This window comes from Dasypus novemcinctus, chromosome 3, assembly GCF_030445035.2.
Source record: "Dasypus novemcinctus isolate mDasNov1 chromosome 3, mDasNov1.1.hap2, whole genome shotgun sequence".
In the NCBI taxonomy this organism is placed as follows: domain Eukaryota; kingdom Metazoa; phylum Chordata; class Mammalia; order Cingulata; family Dasypodidae; genus Dasypus; species Dasypus novemcinctus.
Genome location: NC_080675.1, coordinates 39,872,944 through 39,893,575, shown reverse-complemented (window position 1 = coordinate 39,893,575; position 20,632 = coordinate 39,872,944). Strand labels below are relative to the sequence as shown.

Sequence of the window (20,632 nt, the reverse complement as noted above, 5' to 3'; positions counted from 1 at the left end):
TAAGAATTGGAAGTGGCCCCTGCTCAAGGATTTTATACACTGAATCTATTCCTTGGAGCCTGGTCTGAGGAAAATGCTGAGGGCACTGGGGAGAAAGGAGCTGTTTGGGGGCTTGTGGGCTTGACTGGAGCTGGGAGGCAGCCTATGAGTGCCCACAGGGATACAATGAGCACACTCAGTGAGAATGTGGCCCTTGGGATAGGCTGAGTCCAGAGGTCAGATCATATCCCCTGAAACAAAGGTTTGAGCTTGACCTCTTACTCATGCTTTTAGTTCTTTCCCCAGTAGCCTTGCTGGGACTCTGCGTGCCAGGAGGTGGGGGCTTTCAATTGGGCCTGTTCTCCAGGGCCAGCTTGACCTTGGCACCCAGCCATAGCAGTGTAGCTCTGAGACAGAGCCACGGACTTGGGTGCTGGACTTGGTGGACATAGTCCTCGTGGGGAGGGATGCCCACTTTGGCCGTGGACACCAGCCAAGGTGCGAGGGAGTGAGTCAGCGTGGCAGCCCAGCCCTTGGGGCAGGTTTCCCCAGAGGTGATTACTGGCCAAGGAGGAGAAAGCAGCTAGCCAGGCCCTGTTAAAATGCCAGCCCCTGGCAAGGAATCATCTCTAGGAACTATTCCCTGCAAGGCTGACAGAATCCAAAGGGGTCAACTCCAACTTTCCAGCAGAGTTTCCCACCCAAGCCTCTGGAGGTTACTGGAGGAGCTCTAGCCAGTGAGGAGGCAACTTGCCAGGTATTTCTTACACAGCTGAGAGCAATCTTCCCAGCAGCCCCCATGGATCCAGCCTTCATTCTGTGCCAGGCAAGGGACTGACATTATCTGCTTTGCTGACCAGAGCCTCCCAGGGTTGGCATTGTCATCCCCATTTTATAGACGGAGTTTGTCTTAGTTTCCTAGGGCTTCCGTTAACAAAGTACCAAAACTGAGTGGCTTCGAACAACAGAAATTTATTGTCTACAGTTCTGGAGGCCAAAAATTTAAATCTGTAGGGGAGAATTCTTCCTGGTCTTTTCCTAGCTTCTGATGGTTTGAGAGCGCTGCTTGGGCTCTGTCTCAGTTGACACATGGCACTCTCCTGTGTCTGTCTGTGTTTCTTCTCCCCTTCTAAGAAGTCCTATTGGATTGAAGGCCCTTGCCTCTCCAGTGTGACCTCATTTTAACTTCACTAGTTCCATCTGAAAGGATCCTATTTCTGAATATGATCACATTCACAGTGCCAGGGGTTTGGACTTGAACACATCTTTTTGAAGGACACAGGTCAGTCCATAACAGGGCTCAAAGAACCTAGTTCGTAACTGGCCGGGCCTAGATTAAACCCCGGGTCTGCCTGGATTTCATTCTGTTGCACCACAAGCCCTCCTCAGAAGGCAGTGATGACCCAAACTTCCCAGTCCCTGGAGCCCTGGGTTCAGCATCTTCAAAGGTGCTGATTGGTATTAGGTTCTGAATCTGGACTTGGAGCCAAAAGAACATGTGAGCCACGTGTTTCTAATGTTCCCTTGCCCAGTGCCTTGGCCTTCCCTACTTTTGATATGTGACTCCATCCATTCCATTTAGTATCATGGAAGTACCTGAGATACTGTTCTTGGTGAGCAGGTGGGGAGGCAACCATGGCTATGATGTTTATAGATTGTCTCCATGAGGTAAGGAGGGAGTGGAATATGATACTCAGGTAAAGGTATTGTCTTAGAGTGAATGTAGTTTCCTTGCTTAGACAGTAGAAGTAAATGCCTCATTTACACAACAGTCATCCATGTGGTAGGAACAAGATGCTCTCCATCTTGTTTTTATCATGATTTCTGTGCATAGTTCCATAGGGAAACCACTTGTTTTGGGGGAAACTATGATGGTTGGTACCCACAGAAGAGCAGAAGCCATTCTGTAGCTTTTCTGCCTTACTGATAACCTCTGGATTCCACTCAGGCTGTAAGATCTCTATTTTAATTGTGTACCTCTTCTATACCTCACCACTTAATTTGAGTGCTGTTATTATCTATCCTGGATTCCAATGGGTTCTTGATTCTAAGAGGAACATGTTTTTGCACTTTAATATCTTTTAATTGGCATACATCTTGTAACTGAGGTCTGCTTTTAATGTGGTGGGGCTGCTGAAATTGAGGTTGCTGTTTAGAATTGATGGAGGCCAAGAATTGAGGAAATAGGATAATGAATGCATTTATCCAACCTATCTATCACCTACAGTAAGTGTCAGGCATTATGCCAGATCCTGGGTTTGCAGAAAGACCTAGTGTGCAGTCCTTGCCTTAAGGAGGTCACAGTTTCAGAGCAGGGAGATGGATTAGAAACACCAACAGTGATAGCTCACTTTTCCATGGGCTCTGAATTTGGGGAACACAGGGTATGTGGAGGATAGGAGGAAGGAGGGAGGTAAGGCAGGGGAGGCTAGAATTGCTCTGAGGAGAATGCGAGTCATGAAGGAGATTGGGAATACAAAGGGTTTAGGAGTGGTGTGTTAGTTTCTGATGGCTGCTGTAACAAATTACCACAAACTTGGTAGCATCAAACAGCAGTTTGTGAGTTAACCTCTCACAGTTCTGGACCCTAGAAGTTTGAAATCAAGGTGGCAGTAGGACCTTGTTCTCTTGATGGTACTAAGAAGGGATCCTTCCTTGCCTCCTCCTCGTTTCTGGTGGTAACTGGCAATCCTTGGTATTCCATGGCTTATAGATGCTTCACTCCAATCTCTGCCTCTGACTTTACATGGCCTTCTTCCCTGTATGTCTCTTTCTGTGACTTCTCCTCTTCTTATAAGAATACCAGTCATATTGAATTAAGGGCTCACTAACTCCAGTATGACCTCATCCTAAGTAATTATATCTGCAATGACCCTATTTTTAAATAAGGTCACATTCTGAGGTTTCAGGGGTTGGGACTTGAACGTATATTTTGGGGGGACATGATTCAATCCATAACAGGTTGGGGAATGGTATTCCAGACAAATTGAATAATAGGAGCAAACAGAGGTCAAGAATCATGAGAAGCTAGGGTGCATTTGGAAACTTCAAATGGTTCATTGTGGCTGGAATGGAAGGTGTGGGTGATGATAAGACTGTGGGATGAGAGCTGGGAACCATTGGGATAGACAGTGGGCTGATCATGGAGGGCCTTGTATGCCATGCAAATGAATTTAAGCTCTATCCTGAGTCCAAAGGTGAATCACTGAGGGGTTTTAAGCATAGGAGTAATGCCCTGCATTGAGTTTGGGAACTCCATGTAGCTACAGTGTAGAAGGCAAATGGGAAGAAGATGGTAGGGAAGAGTGGGAGGAAGTGGTTAGGAGACAACTATTATTCCTAGACATGGTGGACCTGGTCATCGAGGCAGTGACTGGAGAAAGATCACTCAATAGTGCAGCAGGGCATCTAGAAATTGAACCTATAGGCGCAAGTGACCTTGCTCTTGCCCTAACCCGATCATGTATGCCCTGTCTCAGGTGAGCCATGGGGTCCCTAGGCAGGTTGGCCATATGAGTGTATGCTAGGAGAAACTAGCAATAGAAGGAAAGCCTACCTCTTTTCTCTACTTGTTAAAAAATTTCATTGATAATGTTATACTTTTTGTATGGAAGGGTCTTATCAACCTACAAGGGTGATGTTCCAGCTTGTTCTTGCCAACTCAGTTCATTGATCAGAACTTTCTACAGCTGGACGGGCATGTATGCCAGTACTTGTGCTGGTATTGGTGAGAACCATCACAGAAAAAATCACACAGTGGATGTATCTAAGGTTGGTATAAGATATTAAGTGTTAAGAGTTACAGGAAAGGGAGTGGATGTGACTTGAGTGGTTAAGCACCTATTTCCCACATGGGAGGTCCTAGGTTCAGTTCCCAGTGCCTCCAAAAAAAAAAAAAAAAAAAGCAAACAACAAGCAAACAACAACAAAAAAAACCAACCAGGGGAGCCAATGTGGCTCAGTGGTTGAGTGCTGGCTTCCCATATAAAAGGTCCCAGGTTCAATCCCTGGCCCCGATACCTCAAAAAAAAAAAAAAAAAAAAAAAGAGTTACAGAAAAAAAGTAGGTCAACTGTCATAGTTGTGCAAGGGAGTTATACAGTAAACACATAATAAATGCATAAATGCTGTTGACTGCCTGGGCCATCAGCAGTGGACACTGTGGAGCCATGCTGGCTGAGACCTTTGAGCTCTTCCATCCTATTGGCAATTTTTTGAAAGGGGTGTGAGATGCCTCTTGAAATACTGTGAACAACACTTATGGTTTTCTTCCCTTTCCCACTTCCTTGAACAGGTGCAGTGCCATACTTACACGGGGTACTGCTGGTGTGTCACCCCAGATGGGAAACCCATCAGTGGCTCTTCTGTGCAGAATAAAACTCCTGTATGTTCAGGTACTGTAGGGAGGGGTGGGAGAATGTAAAGGGTTGGAAAGAGACCCTTTGGCTGGTCTCCTGCATCTTGTGGGGGAACTTTTTTAAGGTTGGAGGGGGTTGTGAACCCTTTTCCAGGTCAGGGAGGATTCCACTCAAACACTCTTGCTCTGCAGCAGTCTGGGTAATGAGGTTCAGGATAAATCTGTGTATATTTATTTATTTCAAGATTAGGTTTCTGGTTGCATGCTTTTTTTCCGTGAACTGGCTGCAGCCCCTAGAGTGGGGATGGCATATAAGTTTTTAGTTTATGTGCTGACTCTGATTGCTAGTTGTCCTTTGGAGAGTTTATTGAGATGGGTTTTGAGACCACATATGAGTTCTACCTCAAAGACTGTGGTGATCGATTGGTGATGTCTGGGATGGAGACATCCCAGAGTGGAGAGTGATTGTTTGTATGCCACGTATTTGCCATTCCTGAACACTGTGGTGTAAAGTAATAGAAAACTTTAGAAAAATGGCTTTTAAGTCTAGCTGTTCATCAACAGTGTCTGGGAAATTAAAAAGAGCCCAAATGGCAAGTTTCCTTCCTGAATATTCTGGACCAGTAGAGGTAGAGGGATAGCTGGCAACCTGGTTTTATAAAGCTTCTCAGTGGCTCTGATCATTACATTAAGGAACCACTGCTTTGCTGTGATCCACAAGATTGGTCCATAGCAAAAATCAAGTACTTTTTCTTCCAACTTCATACACAGGGAGAAATTTTACTCTTAGGTAATTTTTTAAAATTAATTTTGTTTACAAACACTCTACACATATCAAGCAAAAACTCTCTGTTTGATCAGTTTTATGGGATTACGGATTATTGATTTACACAAGCCCCACATTTTCCATTTCCATTCAGATGGTAAGGGACTCAAGTCACTCCACCAATTCACTATGTGGCTCAGACCTCATTTAAAAAGGACTATCCTACCCAATGGCTTCATATTTCTCCATACCTGTGTGCATGGTTTTACTTTATTTCCTTATTTTTAGTTTTTAAGTGCAAACAAAATGCAAAGCTTTGTGCTAAAATGTATGGGAGATTCCAAAGGCTTGAAGTCTTCTCCTAACTCTTCTCTTTTCTTCCTTTTTTCTTAAAATAAAATTTATTCATTTTTCTACTGGCTCGACTCTATAAAAGTAAGTGGAAAGGGCAGTAAGTATCTACATTAGGAAATCAAGATTTGCAGGCCAAATAGGAAAGTTTACTTTATTTGTGGTTTACAAGGAAACTGGAAACCTTAATTGGGGTTGGGGGAGGAATTAGCCTTCCTTACAAATGACCTGGAAAGTTTCATTTAAAGCAAATAAATATATAAGAAACAAGTCATGCAGGGTAATGTAGCTGGATTCTCACAAAACTAGTGTATGGAGAAGGGGAGTGACATGGATTAGGATAAGAAGGAGTTTTTCTTTTGCTGGTGGGGCTGCACAGGTGGCCTTCTGTGGATGAGCTGGCTCTGCTCAGCATGCTGGGGTCGGGCTTCCTTGGGAAGGCAGGTGCTGCAGGGGCAAGACTGGAGGATGGGGTGAACATGGCATCTGAGAATATGCAGGATGAAGCCTTTGGCCACACACCCCTGATACCCAGTCCTTGAGGAACAGGCTGTGTCTAGAAAATTGTTTCCATGCCTCAGACTGTTTTGGCCCATTCAGTCCAATTGGGCCAATGGTTTTCCACTTAATGCAGATGGAAAATTGCCGATTTCCTGCCCTAACCAGTAAGGGATGTCAATCATTGCAATAAGAGGAGTTTCTTTTCAGTTGGCCTTGCTGACTGGGGCAGGGCCCAGAATATGGAGTCAGTGGGAAGTGGGGGAGATGGGCAAGTGGAGGCAAGGGGCAGTTATTGGAATGTTCGGCTTTATGGATGTGGAATTTTATAAAAATCTATCTGGTCAGGACCATTTCCAGGGAACCTGGAAATCATGGGTCGTTTCACCACTGCTGGGATATCAGTGACATTGATGTTAAACAAACCCCCCTTGACATATATGCATGCGCTAACTTTTGTTTATATTGTCCCTCAATGTATATACAATGCATGTATACATAACCATATGCTCATAACATCAGGCTTTGCCAACTCTTTGAAAGAAACCAATTACCATGCATTCTGAATGTCTATGTCTTTTATTTCCCCTCTCACCCAAGGTTCAGTCACAGACAAGCCCTTGAGCCAGGGTAACTCAGGAAGGAAAGGTGAGTAGAGTTTTATGCTTTATCTAAATGTTTGCTTCTAAAGCCTGTCCAAGTGGGAGTTCTTAGACAAGATAGAAGGAGCACGGGGCGAAAGCTAAAAGTTCCCACAGAAAGGCTTCTCCAGTCTAATTCTGAGTTTCCTCCCAGAAGCCCTGAAGCTCCTAGGATTCCTGAGGGTGGTGAGGAAGTGAGAGCAGCACACAGAACTGGTAGGACCTTTAAGGTACAGACCTGCAAATCTCAGATCCCTGGGAGGTTTGGCCTCAACTACCAATGTAGCACAGCATTAAATGGAAAAGGATGACGAAAGGAAGGGTGCCCAATCTGCCCCTGGCCCACTTGTTTTTGGAAACCCATTGAGCAATTTTTTTTTTAACAAATCAGTTTTATTGATACATATTAATAAACATACAATTCATCCAAAGTACAATCAGTGGTATTTGCTATAGTCTCATAGTTGTGCATTTATCACTTCAATCATTATTAAAGCATTTTCATTATTTCCGTAATAATACTAATAAAGAAAAAACAGACAAGAAAATTCCTCACCTCCCAATCCCTCTATGTTTCCCCCACTGTATGTAGCTGCTGTTTCTGGCTATTCTATTCAAAGTGCATAATCAACGGCTTTTAGTATAATCACAGTGTTGTACATTCATCATCTCAAAAGTTTTAGAATAATTTCATTACTCCAGAAAGAAAGACTCCACACCACTTAGCATTCCTTCTTCAGACCTGCATAATCTCCTTTCATCTTTATAAATTTATTTATACTTACATTTTATATAAATGCAATCACACAACATGTGTACTCTGTGTCTGGCCTTTGAGCAATTTGTTTTCTCACCGATTCTGTTTCACAAATGTTCCAGCCCATCTCGACTGTCTTCTCTAAGGCTAGGCCAGCTTCATGGCTGTGTGACCTGGGGTGTGTCACCGAGCTCCGCACTCAGAAGGGCCCTGGACTTGGATAATGCTCTGCTGTTGCTATCTTGAAATTCTTAGTAATTTTAACTTTGAACTTGTATTTTGTAAGTAAAGTCTGATGGGCTAACAGAGCATGAATGAGCAAGAGCAGAGGACATGTGTAGAACAAACACCTGCTGCCTTTTCTTGTCTCTCCATTTGCATAGCGCATGATACCTGCTACAAAACTTCTGTAACACACTTAAAATTTTAATTTGCCATAGAATTTTCCTTTCCTTAAAAGCAAATTATAAACCATGACAAGCTGAGAGAGAGGCTGTGGAAGAAAGGAAGAACTTTCTATTTTAGCCCTTCAATGGCACTTCCCCCCTTGCTTTTTGAACAGGGGACCCCACATTTTCATTTTGCACTGGGCCTCACAGATTATATGATGGGCCCTGACTGAAAGCTGCTCGGCAGACCAGCCAACAGGAGGAGTAGGTCCCTGGTTTCTGCTGACCGTGTTCTTCGGGGTGGAAGACAGTTTGGGGGCTAAGATTCACCACTCTTTACCTCCAGGACAGCACGAAGAGCTGGCAGTTGAATGAAAAATCAGTATTAATTTCATTTCCCCCCTGCAAGCACTCTGGAACCCCAGTGCAGGCTCTCAAGTAAAACATGGACAGGAGGCCATGGCTGGGGCTGAGGTTTTCCATCTGAATATAGGGCTTGACAACTACATGCTCATCAGAGTCCACAAGGAGAGTTGGGCTGGCTGAGGGTCAGCATGAAGTTCACATGCTTTGTCCTACACACACATAGAGACCCAGATGAAGCCTTGGATCCTGCCCCAGGTGCTTATTCCATGGGGATGGGAAGAGGAGGCAAATTCTCTATGCCTGAATGTAAGAGATGAAAGTCCAGAAAAGCTGCTGTTCCTCAACACAGGTGCTCCACGAAGATGTGAAAGTGGAGCATGGCGATACCACCATCTACTAGAAAACATGGACCAGTGCGCCAGATGGGGTGTGGGCAGGTATGAGCACATGGGTGAAAAGAAGGGAGCAAGTCCCCTTTCAAATCCTTTCCTGAACGGGGAGAGGGAGCCAAGAATGTTGGCGGTTCCCTCCCAGGTGGGAAAGTGGAGAGAGTGGCATGAAAGTCTCTCCCTGCAGAAACCTGAAATCACTGGCTCTGTGAAGGGAGTATACCTGTCTGTGATTTGTTGGGGTTAGAAAAGGAGCTACCTTTGGTTTTCTTGCTGCAACTGAAGTTTTCAGGAACATCATCTTTGCTCCTGGGCACGAGGTCCTGGTGGTGAAAAAGAAATCAGAAATCATGCAAAACTGACCACCTGGATTTTTCCATCGTAGGAAGCTGAGTGCATGATGCTGAATACACCACACCATATCCATAGGATTTTGGTTCTTAAATTGCACAAATAATTAATTTCCAGGTTGATATACCTTTGCACCCGTAGATAACAGTGAGAGGCAGATGTGTTGGCCATGCCATGTTCTCGTTGATCCAGCTGGAAGAAGGCAGGCGGGCTGCAGAAGCCAGTTACAAAAGAAAGAGGAGTGAGCAGCCTTTGCTCCTGTTTAGCTGTAGGGTCAGCTGCCAGAGCCAGAAGAGGGCAGGGAAGCCTGATTTCTCCAGGGCTGTTGTGGGGAACAGGAATCTGAAGCCTCATCTCAGAGGGATAAATTGTCGTCAGTTCCCAGAACTTTTCTCCTCTACCCTGAATGACTTACTCCCTCCCAGATGGTCCAACAGAGGCTTCATCTTTGGTGCAAACATCAGGGCTGGCATGTTGGGAGGGGGTAGCATGCGGGTGCTAGGGCTCTCTCCCCTGGAGTCTGACTGCTGCCAAATCGTCTCTCTCTTTTCGTTCCCTTTGGAGGACCAAGGTAGGTAGGCTGTGCATCCTTTTTGTCTGCTGTGGGCAGTGCAGTGAAGAGCAGGCACAGGCCACCTGTAGGAAGGACCAGCTGAAGCCACACCTGTCCAGGAAGCTGGAGTTTGAATGGGGATGGGGTGCTGGAGGGCATTTGTAATATCCTGTACCGACACGCTGAGGTTCCTCTTTCACCTGCCACTTAAGAATGGAATGTGTTCAGGAGGGCAGCAGGTGGGCAAGACACAAAAGGCGCCTTGTCTGAGCTCATGCCTACCCGTGGGGCCTCCTAGAAGGCATCTCCCCGCCACACAGAGGTGCTGGGCCAGGCCTACGGAGTAAGGGGAAGGGTCTGGCCAGGAAGGAGGTGAGGCTGGGGTCTGCGTGTACGTTGCGGGGTGCAGCAAGGACCCTGCCTTTTTGTTCCCTACCCTCTCGCCTCTTTGAATGTGCTCTACCAACAGGTCTGCGAGGGATCGGTTCTTTCTGCCTGGAAGGAATGAAAAGGTGTATTGTGCGGCGGAGAGTCTGGTTGCCAGCCAGGGATTAGTTCTCCGAAGGAGAGGAGGAGAAAGCAGAGAGACACGAGGCTGGGGGAGGAGGCCCAGAGAGATAGCAGGAGGCTGGAGTGGGAGAGGCAGCAGGTCACAGCTGCCTGGCCCAGGATGGGGGCCTGGGTCACGGTGGTCCCTGGGTCCACAGGTGCGGGGCCTGAGGGAAGACTGGGGCGGGGGGTGGGGGTGTGTGTGTGGGAGCACTGTTATCTCACCCAGATGCACGAGCTCCAGGAGGGGAGGAGGGTCAAAACGTCAGACGATTTACTTAATCCCTTGAAATGGCCTTTCCTCGCTCTGATCCTTGGGCCCCTTGTGTTTAACAGACTCCTTTATGGGCACACATGTGGTAATTAACACGTGCAGTGTAGGTCCAGGGCCATGTGTTTGGGTTTCAAATATCCATTGATCTGGGGCAATTCCGTCCCGGCTGCCCCCTCCGCTTCTTGCCCTTTGGTCCTGGCCCTTGAAGAGAGATGGAAGAGGTGTGTGTTTGTGTCCCACACGTGCGCTTACATGTGTTTTCTAGATGTTCCAGAGGAAAATATGAAGAGAGGAAGAGGCACCCTAGAAGCCCCTTTAGCTTTTACAGCCTGCTGCTAGAACAGTTGAAGACTGCAGAAGTTGAGAGATAAAGATTAATATTTTGGGGTTAATTGATGCAGTCAGAAGGACAGTGGCTGGGAAGCCAAATGTATTCCCAGACCAGGAATTCTGAGCGAATTTTCCTGCCTGTGCCCAGGCCTGTGGATTTGTCTCTTTGTAGGGTCTTGATGCTAATTAAAGTGGATGATTTGGGAAACTTCCAGAATAACCAACCACAAAGTCAGGGGTGGGGCCAGGGCTTCCTGGCTTATGAGGTGCAGGAGGGAAGTTCTCAGTCCCCAGTGGGGCAGTGGGAGGCCTAAACAATTAAACGAGAGCCTATGAGCACTTGTAAAGTGATCTCTGGGAGTTATTTGTGGACTTATTTTATCCAAGTGCCCAGGACCTCAGAGGTCTTAGAGTGATGCTGCAATAAGTGGCAGGTGAAAGTTAAGAGTCCTCAGGAGTTTTCTCCAGTTTGCATTGATCCTACCTGCGAGAGGTCTGGGAATTAGCTATTAAATGGAAGTTACAGGGAAAAAAAACTAACCAACTCTGCTTAATTTTCCTCATGGGTTTCTGTATTTGTCAAAACTCAACCCATCTTGAATTTGAGGAGATTTTTTTAATTCCCCCTGGCTGCTCCATAATGCATACTCCACGTGAAGAGTGAGTCTCATTTCTCCAAGGTCCCTTTCTGTGTCTCTATTTCTAGAATCTTTCACAGTGCCTTATATACAGCTTGGTGCCAATTCAGAGACCTCTTCACTCAAGCAATGGATCAAGCAACATTCTTATTCAGGGGTGAGGGGCTTATGGCAGGGATGATGCATGGCAGGCATCCCAGATGAAGGGCACCATGAGGCCGTCAGCCTCTGTTTTCATGAGGCACCTGAAGGAAATGCACTTCATTGTCCCAAGCACAGCCGAGGCGTGCAGAGCTGGTTGTCATAGGACCTTCCACATGTGGGACAGCACTCCCGATCATATGCCTCTAACCTCTTCTCAGCTACCTCCTCTCACCCTCCAGCACCGACCTGAAGGCTGGATCAGTAGCCTGTCCCTCAGCATTGGCCTCCGATGGCAAAGGTCTGATTGCCAACCAGCCCAGCTGAATTTGAATGTCAACCGGCAGTTAACCTGATGACATTGGCCTTTGCTCGCATTGGTCTGCCCCTTATGGAGAAACATTCCTTCTGATTCTAAGCAGCTCTAGGCCCATGAGAGGCAGATATTTTGCTCTCTGCATCCATGTTGCTGCCATGTTCTGATGCTAGGAGCCACCCCTACCATGCCCAGCAGGTTAACATGCCAGCTTTGGGGAGATGAGTTCCAGGAGGGTGTGCATGAGTGTGTTGGAGTGCTCATGCACGTCCAATATTTCCCTTCCTTCCTGTGGTTTCCTGCTCCCCCAGTTTCACTCCAGCTACTAAATACCCTCCCTCCACCGTGGCCTCTTTTGCAGGGTCTCAGAAAAAAGTTTATGCCTGAAGAGTACTAGATTAAGAATTTGAATCCCTGCTACTTCCCCACCTCCAAGGATTAGGAAAGAAATGGGGTCTAGGAACCTGGGAAACTGTTTTTTGAGTCCCTGGTGATACTAGTAACCATTGAAACACAAGAGCCCAGGCCTCACAGAATTCACATTCCAATGGTTCTTAGCCTCTTATTATGGAAGGTAACTTCAGGTAGAGACGAAGTCTCCCAGAGAAGCAGCAGACTTCTGGATGCTCAGAAGCTCTCACCTCTGCAAGGGAAGGAAGGCATGTGGCCCCTCTGAATGGCCCTGACTGGTAGTTTCCATGTCCAGAGCGTGTGAGGAAGGACATTTGGAAGGAGCTGCCTGGGATGAACATGACTTGCTGGCAAGTTTTTGAACCCTCTGTCTAGTACCCTTTGTGGGACCTCTGACGTCTAGGTGAGGGATCGCTGCACTAGTCCAGCCAATGAAATTCTGTTCTTTTGCTCACTGTTGTTTATCTGGGTGAATCCAGTCCCAGAAGTGCACAGCACCTTGGGAACTTGGATGGAGGCAGGGATGTCAGCATGTGGGAAGAAAGGTTTCAGGGCCACTTCTACCTCCAGCCCTGAGGGCCATGAGGCAACTGCCAGGAAGGCCTAGGAATTGTCACGGTCAGGTACCACTGCACAGATTCTGTGCCTGCTGAAAGGAAACTGTGGAGACTTAAGAGCAGCTTATTCTAAAATTTATATAGAAAGGTCATGGAACTAGAATATCTAAAACCTTTTTTCCGCCCCCCCCCACTTCCAATGTTTTCTTTTTATTCAATTCTCTTTATGTTTGAGAATTATTAGCAGTTTTCCCTTATTGTGTACAAAACTGAATACAGACTCTTTCCTCTGCAAATTTACCACATTTTCTGTGTTCTGTCTCTTGGCATTGCTAAAAACTCAGTTGGGTAGTGATTTTTGTCCCTATCCTGATTACTCCCTTTTAAAAAATTTTTTAAAATTTTTCTGTCTTTATTCATTTTTTTAATCTTACATTCAAAAAATATGAGGTCCCCATGTACCCCCCCACCCTCCTCACCCCACTACTGCCCCCATAGCAACATTCTCCCCCATCATCATGAGACATTCATTGCATTTGGTGAATACATCTTTGAGCATCGCTGCATCTCATGGTCAATGGTCCACATCATAGCCCACACTCTCCCACCTTCCATCCAGTGGGCCATGGGAGGACATACAATGTTCGGTAATTGTCCCCGCAGCACCACCCAGGACAACTCCAAGTCCCAAAAACGCCTCCACATCTCATCTCTTCCTCCCATTCCCCACACCCAGCAGCCACCATGGCCACATTCTCCACACCAGTGCCACATTTTCTTCGATTACTAATCACAATAGTTCATGAATAGAATATCAGTAAGTCTACTCTAATCCATATTCTATTCCTCCATCCTGTGGACCTTGGATTGGTTGTGTCCACTCCACATCTATGTCAAGAGGGGGCTTCCACATGGATGCTGGATGCAATTCTCCTGCTTTCAGTTGTAGGCACTCTTGGCTCCCTGGTGTGGTGGTTGACCTTCTTCAACTCCATGTTAGCTGAGTGGGATAAGTCCAATAAACCAGAGTGTAGGTGTCTAAAACCTTTTTTAAGAAGAAAAATAGAGTGGGAGTATTTGCTATACCTCATTTTAAGACTTACTGTATAGCTATAGTTATCAATACTATGTGGTATTGGCAGGAGGATAGATTGATAGATCAGTTTGACATAATAGAGATCACAAAAATAGACCACATAAGTGTGGCAATTGACTTTTGTCAAAGGTGCAAAAGCAATTCAATAGAAGAAGGATATCCCTTTCAATAAATGCTGCTAGAACGTTTGGATATCTGGAAGGGGAAAAAAGAATCTTGACCTAAACCTCATACCTTATACAAAAATTAATTCAAAATGTGCCATGTGTTTAAATGTAAAACATAAAGCTATAAAACTTTGAGAAGAAAATGTAGTAAAAAATCCTTAGAATCCATATCTAAGAGAACCTGGAATTTTGGTATCTTAGGACACTAAGAGCGTGAGTCATATAATAAAAAAATCAATAAATTGGACTTCATAAAAATGTAAACCTCTATGAAAGATGCTGTTAAGAGAATTATAAAAACTCTAAAGACTGGGAGATGATATTTATAATGAAAAAACTAAAGCTTCTGTGACACATGATTTGTCGCTACAATATACAAAGAACTCTCAAAACGTAAGAGTGAAAAAAAAAGCAATTCAATTAAAAAATGAGTAAAAAACGGGAGCCGATGTGGCTCAGTGGTTGTGACTGGCTTCCCACACACGAGGTCCTGGGTTCAATCCCTGGCCCCAGTACCTAAAAAAAATAAATAAAAAGGGGTGAAAGACATGAGTAAGCCTTTTAGCAAAGCAGATATATGGATGGCAAACAAGCACATGAAAAATTGTTCAACATCATTATCTGTAGGAAATGCAAATTAACACCATGATAATATATCACTACACATGTATTAGAACAGCTGAAACAAAAAATAGCAACAATGCTGGTAAGGATGCAGAGAAACTGGCTTTCTCATGTATTGCTGGTGGGAATGTAAAATGTTAGAGCCACTCTGGAAAATAGTTGGGAAGTTTTTTAAAAAACTAAACATACTTTCCAGATGATCTGGAATAAATGCTGCATTCCTGAGCACTTATTCTAGAGAAATGAAAACTCTTGTCTGCATGAAAACCTGTACAGAATGTTCATAGCAGCTTTATCTGTAATAGCTCAAAATGGAAACAACAAAAATATCCTATGATGGGCAGATCCAATAGCATGGAATACTACTCAGCAATAAAGAGAAACAAACTGTTGATAGATGCAATACCAACTGGTGCTCAGAATGGAAAGAACGCAAATCCTAAGTGATCACATATGACATTATTGCATTTATATACCATTCTCAAAATGATAAAATTATAGCGCTCATGAACAGAGTAGCAGTTGCCAGATGGGAGGGATGGGATGGGGGTGAGGGAGGTGGGTATGAATTTAAAGGGGTAACATGAGGCAGTATTTGTGGTGATGGAGCAGTTCTGTCTCTTGATTGTGGTGGTGGTGACAGGAAGTTATATATGGGATAAACTTGCATGGAACTATGTGTACATACACACATGTACACACGCAAATAAGAACTTGTGAAACTAGTAGAATCTGAGTAAGGTCGTGGATTATGGCAATATCAATTTTCTGGTTTTGATATTTTATTGTAATTATATTAGATGTTACCTTTGGTGAAACTGGGTGAAGGATACATGGAACTTCTCTTCCTTTATTTTTACAACTTCCTGTGAATCTCTAATCATTTCAGAACTCTGCGGCTGTTGCTGCTTCCTCCTTCTCTTCCATTCCTGGGCTACATTTTTCACCAGCCTCAGGTTTTTGCTCTTATTCAGTGGAATGCAGAGCATGAGGATGTGGGCAACTGCTTGCAAAATGACAGTTTTAAGTTTGCCTTCTCTTCATTTTGGAGGGAGTATGCAGGTGGATGGGCAGAGGGGAAAAAATTCTTTTGCTCTGGAGAAGACCTAAAGTACCCAGATAACTTCTGCTGTCAAAGGCCAGAATTGAGAGAACTCAAAGAACATTGCTGGGCCAGGCTGGTCATAGGACATGTGTCCCGGGAAATGTTGAGGTTGACCAACAGCCCACACTCTCCTGGTATGAGTCAGGTTGGGCTCTTAGGGGACACTTACACACAGGTACCATCTCCCTATGGGCACCAGAATAAGTCATCTTGACTTCCAAGCTGGGTCCTTGAGTCACATGCTGAGGGGGATGCTGGCGCTGGCGTAAATGAGTTTCCTTCCAAGGCAAGAATCTTCCAGCACTTCTACCAGGCTGAAGTTTACCTCCATGTTATTTTTTAAAAGATGGACAATGGATGCCTAAAAGTACAGAAGGAGGGTGACTGGGGATGGACCTGATTTGGAAAGAGCTCAAGAATTGAGACGGACTTGGGATCTCTGGGAGACCTTCTGAATCTTAGAATGGGGGCGGAGGTTTCTTTTTCCCTCATTCTCCAAGGCTCTTCAGTCTCAGAGACCCCAGAGATGCCATTAATACAGCTTCCTCCTCTGGCCCCTTTGACACGTTTGCTTTTGAAGGACCTGGAAGAGAAAGCTCTTTGTATGTGGTCAGAATAAACTCATTGTACACCCAGACAATTAACTCCTCAATGGACTTGCCAGCCCCTTGAAAGGCCCAGCCCTGCTTGCCTGGATCTCTTGGGCTCTATTCAATCCCTTAAGCACACCAACGTTTTTTGGGTTTTGTTTTGTTTTGTTTGTTATTCTGAAAAGTCTTTCCCTGAGAATAGTCAGAGCAGTCAACATTGTCCTCAGCCTGGCATTTATCTCCACTCGCCAGCAAACGTCAATCAGGAATCAAAAAGCCAAACAGAGAAGGCTTTGAACGGTGTCATAGGGGGTCGAGTGACTTCCAGCTGTCTGTGCGTGGGCCAAGCCTTCTCGCAGGGCAAGGAATTGTTGCTGTCACACAAACCCACTGTCTGTACAGACTCCCAGTGCTCTGGCGGGGGCTGCAACTTTTCGGGCTGCACCTGCAAGGATGATGCAGAGTTGGGGGTTGGGGAAGCTTAGAGGACCAAATGCCATGGCTTGGGGTCTGGGCAGTTTCTCAAGCTGTTCAACTCTGAGGCCTAGAGCGAACCGCTTGCTTGTGCTGAGACTTGTTCTCTTTTTATCTGCTTGGTGACTCTCTCTACCCTGCCTGGTGGTGAGACTAGATGAGGAAAGCCACCTGCCGGAAACTGTTTTGAGTGTTGCAAAATGTGCTGATACTATTGTTGTTAGGCTTGACATCATCCTTGAGAGATTCTCTCAGGTTTTCCTTATTTGTTTATCTTTTCAATGTTTCCAAAATTATTATTTTTTCTCCCCTTCAGAAAAATGTTAATCTTTGAATTAGCTTTTTTTTTTTTTTCTCCCAGTGTTCTCCTCCCTTCCCGTAGGTCTGGAAGAGCACTGTGGTATTAAAGAGAAGTAAAGTCTTACTATTTCAAGAATAAACTTCGTCAAGAATCATCAAGAATAAACATCAGGCATCACATCGTCATGTGCTTATGGGTAAACTGAGATTCAGATATAATTTTCTTTAAAATATATGGAAGGATCTCCCCCAAATTGAGGATGGCTCAAATAAATCTAGTTGCTGCTGCTGTTATGCCTTTGCCCCTTCCTCCTTTTGTTTTAACAACTTTATTGAGGTATCATTTACATATTATAAAATTCACCCACTGTAAGTGTACACATTAACAAATTTAGAAAATTTATAGAGTCCTGCAACTATTACCATAATCCAGTATTACAACATTTCCACCACCTTCAAAGAAACCTTTTTCACCATTTACAGTTAGTCCCCACTCCCATCCCCAGTCCTAGGAAACCACTGATCTGTTTTCTGTCTCTATTGATTTACCTTTTCTAGTCATTTCATACAAATGGAATCATACAATATGTTGTCTTTGGCATTTGGCCTCTTTCACTTAGCATAATGTTTTCGAGATTCATCAATGTTGTCATCTGTATCAATCATTCATTCCTTTTAATGGCTGAATAGTATTCTATTGTATGGATATACCCCAATTTGCTTATCCATTCACCATTTGATTGACATTTGAATTGTTTGCACTTTGGGACTGATTTAGTTTTGTAGGGTGTGCTCAAACAAATACCATAAAATTGGTGGGGTTAAACATTAGGAATTTATTAGCTTACAGTTTTGAGGAAAGCCCTAATCAAGGCATCAAGATGATTCTTTCTCTCTGAAGACTGGAGTAATGGGGCTGGCTGCTGCTGATCTTTGGTCCTTAGTTTGTCACATGACAAGGCACGTGGCAGCTTTTCCTGGCCTCTCCCTTCTCTTCCAGATTCCATTGATGTCCAGCTTCTGGCTGCTCCCTCTGTGGCTTTTATTCTCTGTGTCTGAATTTCCCTCTACTAATAAAGGATTCCAGTAATAGGATTCAGACCCAGACCCATCCTAATTGGGGTGGGCTACACCTTCTTAACTGAACTAGCCTCATCAAAAGGTCCTTCTTATAATGGGTTCACACCCAGGGATGGATTAGATTTAAGAACATGTTCCTCTGGCGTACCTATATATAGTTTCAAACCACTACCAGGGATATTATGATTAATGCTGCTGTGAATATTTCTGTACATGTGTTTGCATGGATATGTTGTGGTTTTTTTTTTCTCTCTCTTGGGTAGAATCCTAGAAATGGAATTTCTGGGTTGAATGGTCAGTTTATGTTGAACTTTTTAATGAAATTGCCCAAATGTTTCCAAAGTAGCTATACAATTTTACATTCCTACCAGCATATCCTTGACAACACTTGATATTGTCTATATTTCTTATTTTTAGGTGGGTGTGAAGTGGTATATCATTGTGGTTTTAATTTGAAATTTTAAAATAATATTGTTGAGCACCTTTTCATGTGTTTCTTAGCTGTTTATATATCTTCTTTGGTGAAATGTCTATTAAAATATTTTGCTTGTCTTTGCATTGGGTTGTTTGTCTTCTTATTGAATTTTAAAGTTTGCCTTATTTTTAATCTAAAAGCTTTGAGAGGATTTTCAATTTGCAAATCCAATTTTAAAAGTAAGCAGTTGAATAAAATGGCTAGGCACTCATGGTATTATACTTCCTTTATTAGGCCATAAAAGTTTTTCTACTCACACAGTGTCCTGAGGCTGGGTAAGGCTGACACTCCTCATTTTTAGAAGAGGATATTGCTGCCCAGAGAAGTAAAGTGAGGAGTTCAGGTTGCCCAACTTATTGGATGTGGAACAGGGATCTGGAGTGTGATCCCACTTGAGACTGGGTGGCCAGGGGCTGTGTAGATGCTTTAATCTCTCCCCAGGGCCCAGTGTGGGGCTTGGTATTGCTCCAAGGCTTGCCCAGAAGCAGAACTGGTATGGACATTGGACCCAGGTTTGGACCTGCATTCCATCAAAGGGTGTGCTTATTTATTTGCTGGGTTAGATGGTGCCCAGGTGCCCGGAGATGATGGTCAGAGGGTCCTGTTGGCTTTGGCTTGGCTGCCCAGCCTTTGGTCATGTTGGATTTTGCAGGTGGCTCTCCTGGCAGCAGGGCACCTTGTCTTTTCTCACTTTATAAAGATTTCCATCTAGGGCCTCCCTTGCGGCATTGCAGCTGTATCTCTTCACCCTCGGTGACCCTGCTCTGCAGGAAGATTCACTACCTGCCCTTGGCTTCATGCCTTGTTGACTTCTGAGCCTGCATCTGGGCAATCTGTGTAGGTCCACTCTCTATACAGTGTGAAACTTCCCCAGAAGACTGGAAGCCCTTCTTATTCTCCTTGAGCACAGACCTTCTTTGTTGATCTCTGGACCAGATGGCCAATCCTGGACTTTCATCTGGATGATGGGAGAAATAAACAGAATGTTTTCAGTTATTCTGCTATAGAGAGAGCTATGGCTCTTATAAAATGAAAGGACTTTTTAGTGTCTGCATTGAATATTAAAATATTCTTGCTTAAGCTATTTTGTACTTGGGTTTTCACCAGTGTCCCTCTGGGAATGCTTAATTTCTCACTTTCCCTTTGTTAGCACCTAAGACTGCTAAAAGGAAGCTGCCCTGTGTGGAGGAGTGCTGGACTATTTAGACTGTGAGCTCTGCATCCGGCAGGAGCAACCGACTGTACACTGCAGCTGCCAAAAGACTTCATTCAGTGGCTTGCTGAATTCAATGGACAGAGGTGTTAATAGAGTCAGGGGAAGTGATGCTATTTAAAAAATGACATTGTGTGGCTCTGTTCTGTGTTTATTCTCCCTCAATGACTTCCAGATCAAGCTTACACAATTTGGCCTCAGAAGGTGCCTGCTTTGGACTCGGGTTTGAGACAAATAAGATACCCAGTCTCGTTGCCCCTCTTCCTGTTTCCTGTCTTCCTCAGGAGGCAGTCTCTGCCTGATTACCAGAGAGTCCAAGGTGACTTTGGCCCCTGTGGGTGTTGGGGCTTGGTTTCAGCAAATGACAGCAGTAATGGGGGCAGGTATCACACATGGCAGGGTCTAGCCTCAGCCTCCAGCCAGGGTTAGGGTCTCCATAGCCCTTGAATCTCAAGAAAGGGATCAGGAATTTATTCTTTCATCCTCCCCTATACGATGTGGGGAAGTCAACCAAAAATATCGGGATTTCCAGATGACATAGGGTGGTTATAGATGACCTGACTGGTGTCACAAAGGCTCTATCCAAGAACTCGTGTTTTCCATAAAATGTCAAGTCTCAGAGAGTGTGGTGCTCAGTTCTAAAAGACCTCTCTGGGGGGGTCTTGAGAAAGGAGGGATGGTGTGTGCAGTGTCTGAGACTGCAGGGCTGTCCTTCCCTTACCTGACTGAGGGGGGAAACAGAACTCTAAACTCTGCATCCTCAGTGTGGGGGCAAGTTACATGCTTCCAGCTTTCACCAAGGGGGTAAAAATGGGTTCTTAGGGGGTGAAAACAAACTCACTCTTTTTATTTATAAAGCACAAATATATATACAGTACATAAACAGAAATACAGTA

General features: G+C 44.6%; 1 protein-coding gene across 8 annotated transcripts in view; it reads left to right on the top strand.

The window, feature by feature from the left end:
* SMOC1 (SPARC related modular calcium binding 1) overlaps positions 1-20,632 on the top strand; it is a 149,846-nt gene that overhangs the window by 90,078 nt on the left and 39,136 nt on the right. For all 8 annotated transcript variants that reach the window (XM_058293201.2, XM_012519144.4, XM_071213840.1 and 5 more), the window contains exons 4-5: positions 4,273-4,372; positions 6,551-6,598. In XM_058293201.2, coding sequence (XP_058149184.1) covers positions 4,273-4,372; positions 6,551-6,598 — 148 coding nt within the window. The remainder of the gene's footprint in view (positions 1-4,272; positions 4,373-6,550; positions 6,599-20,632) is intronic.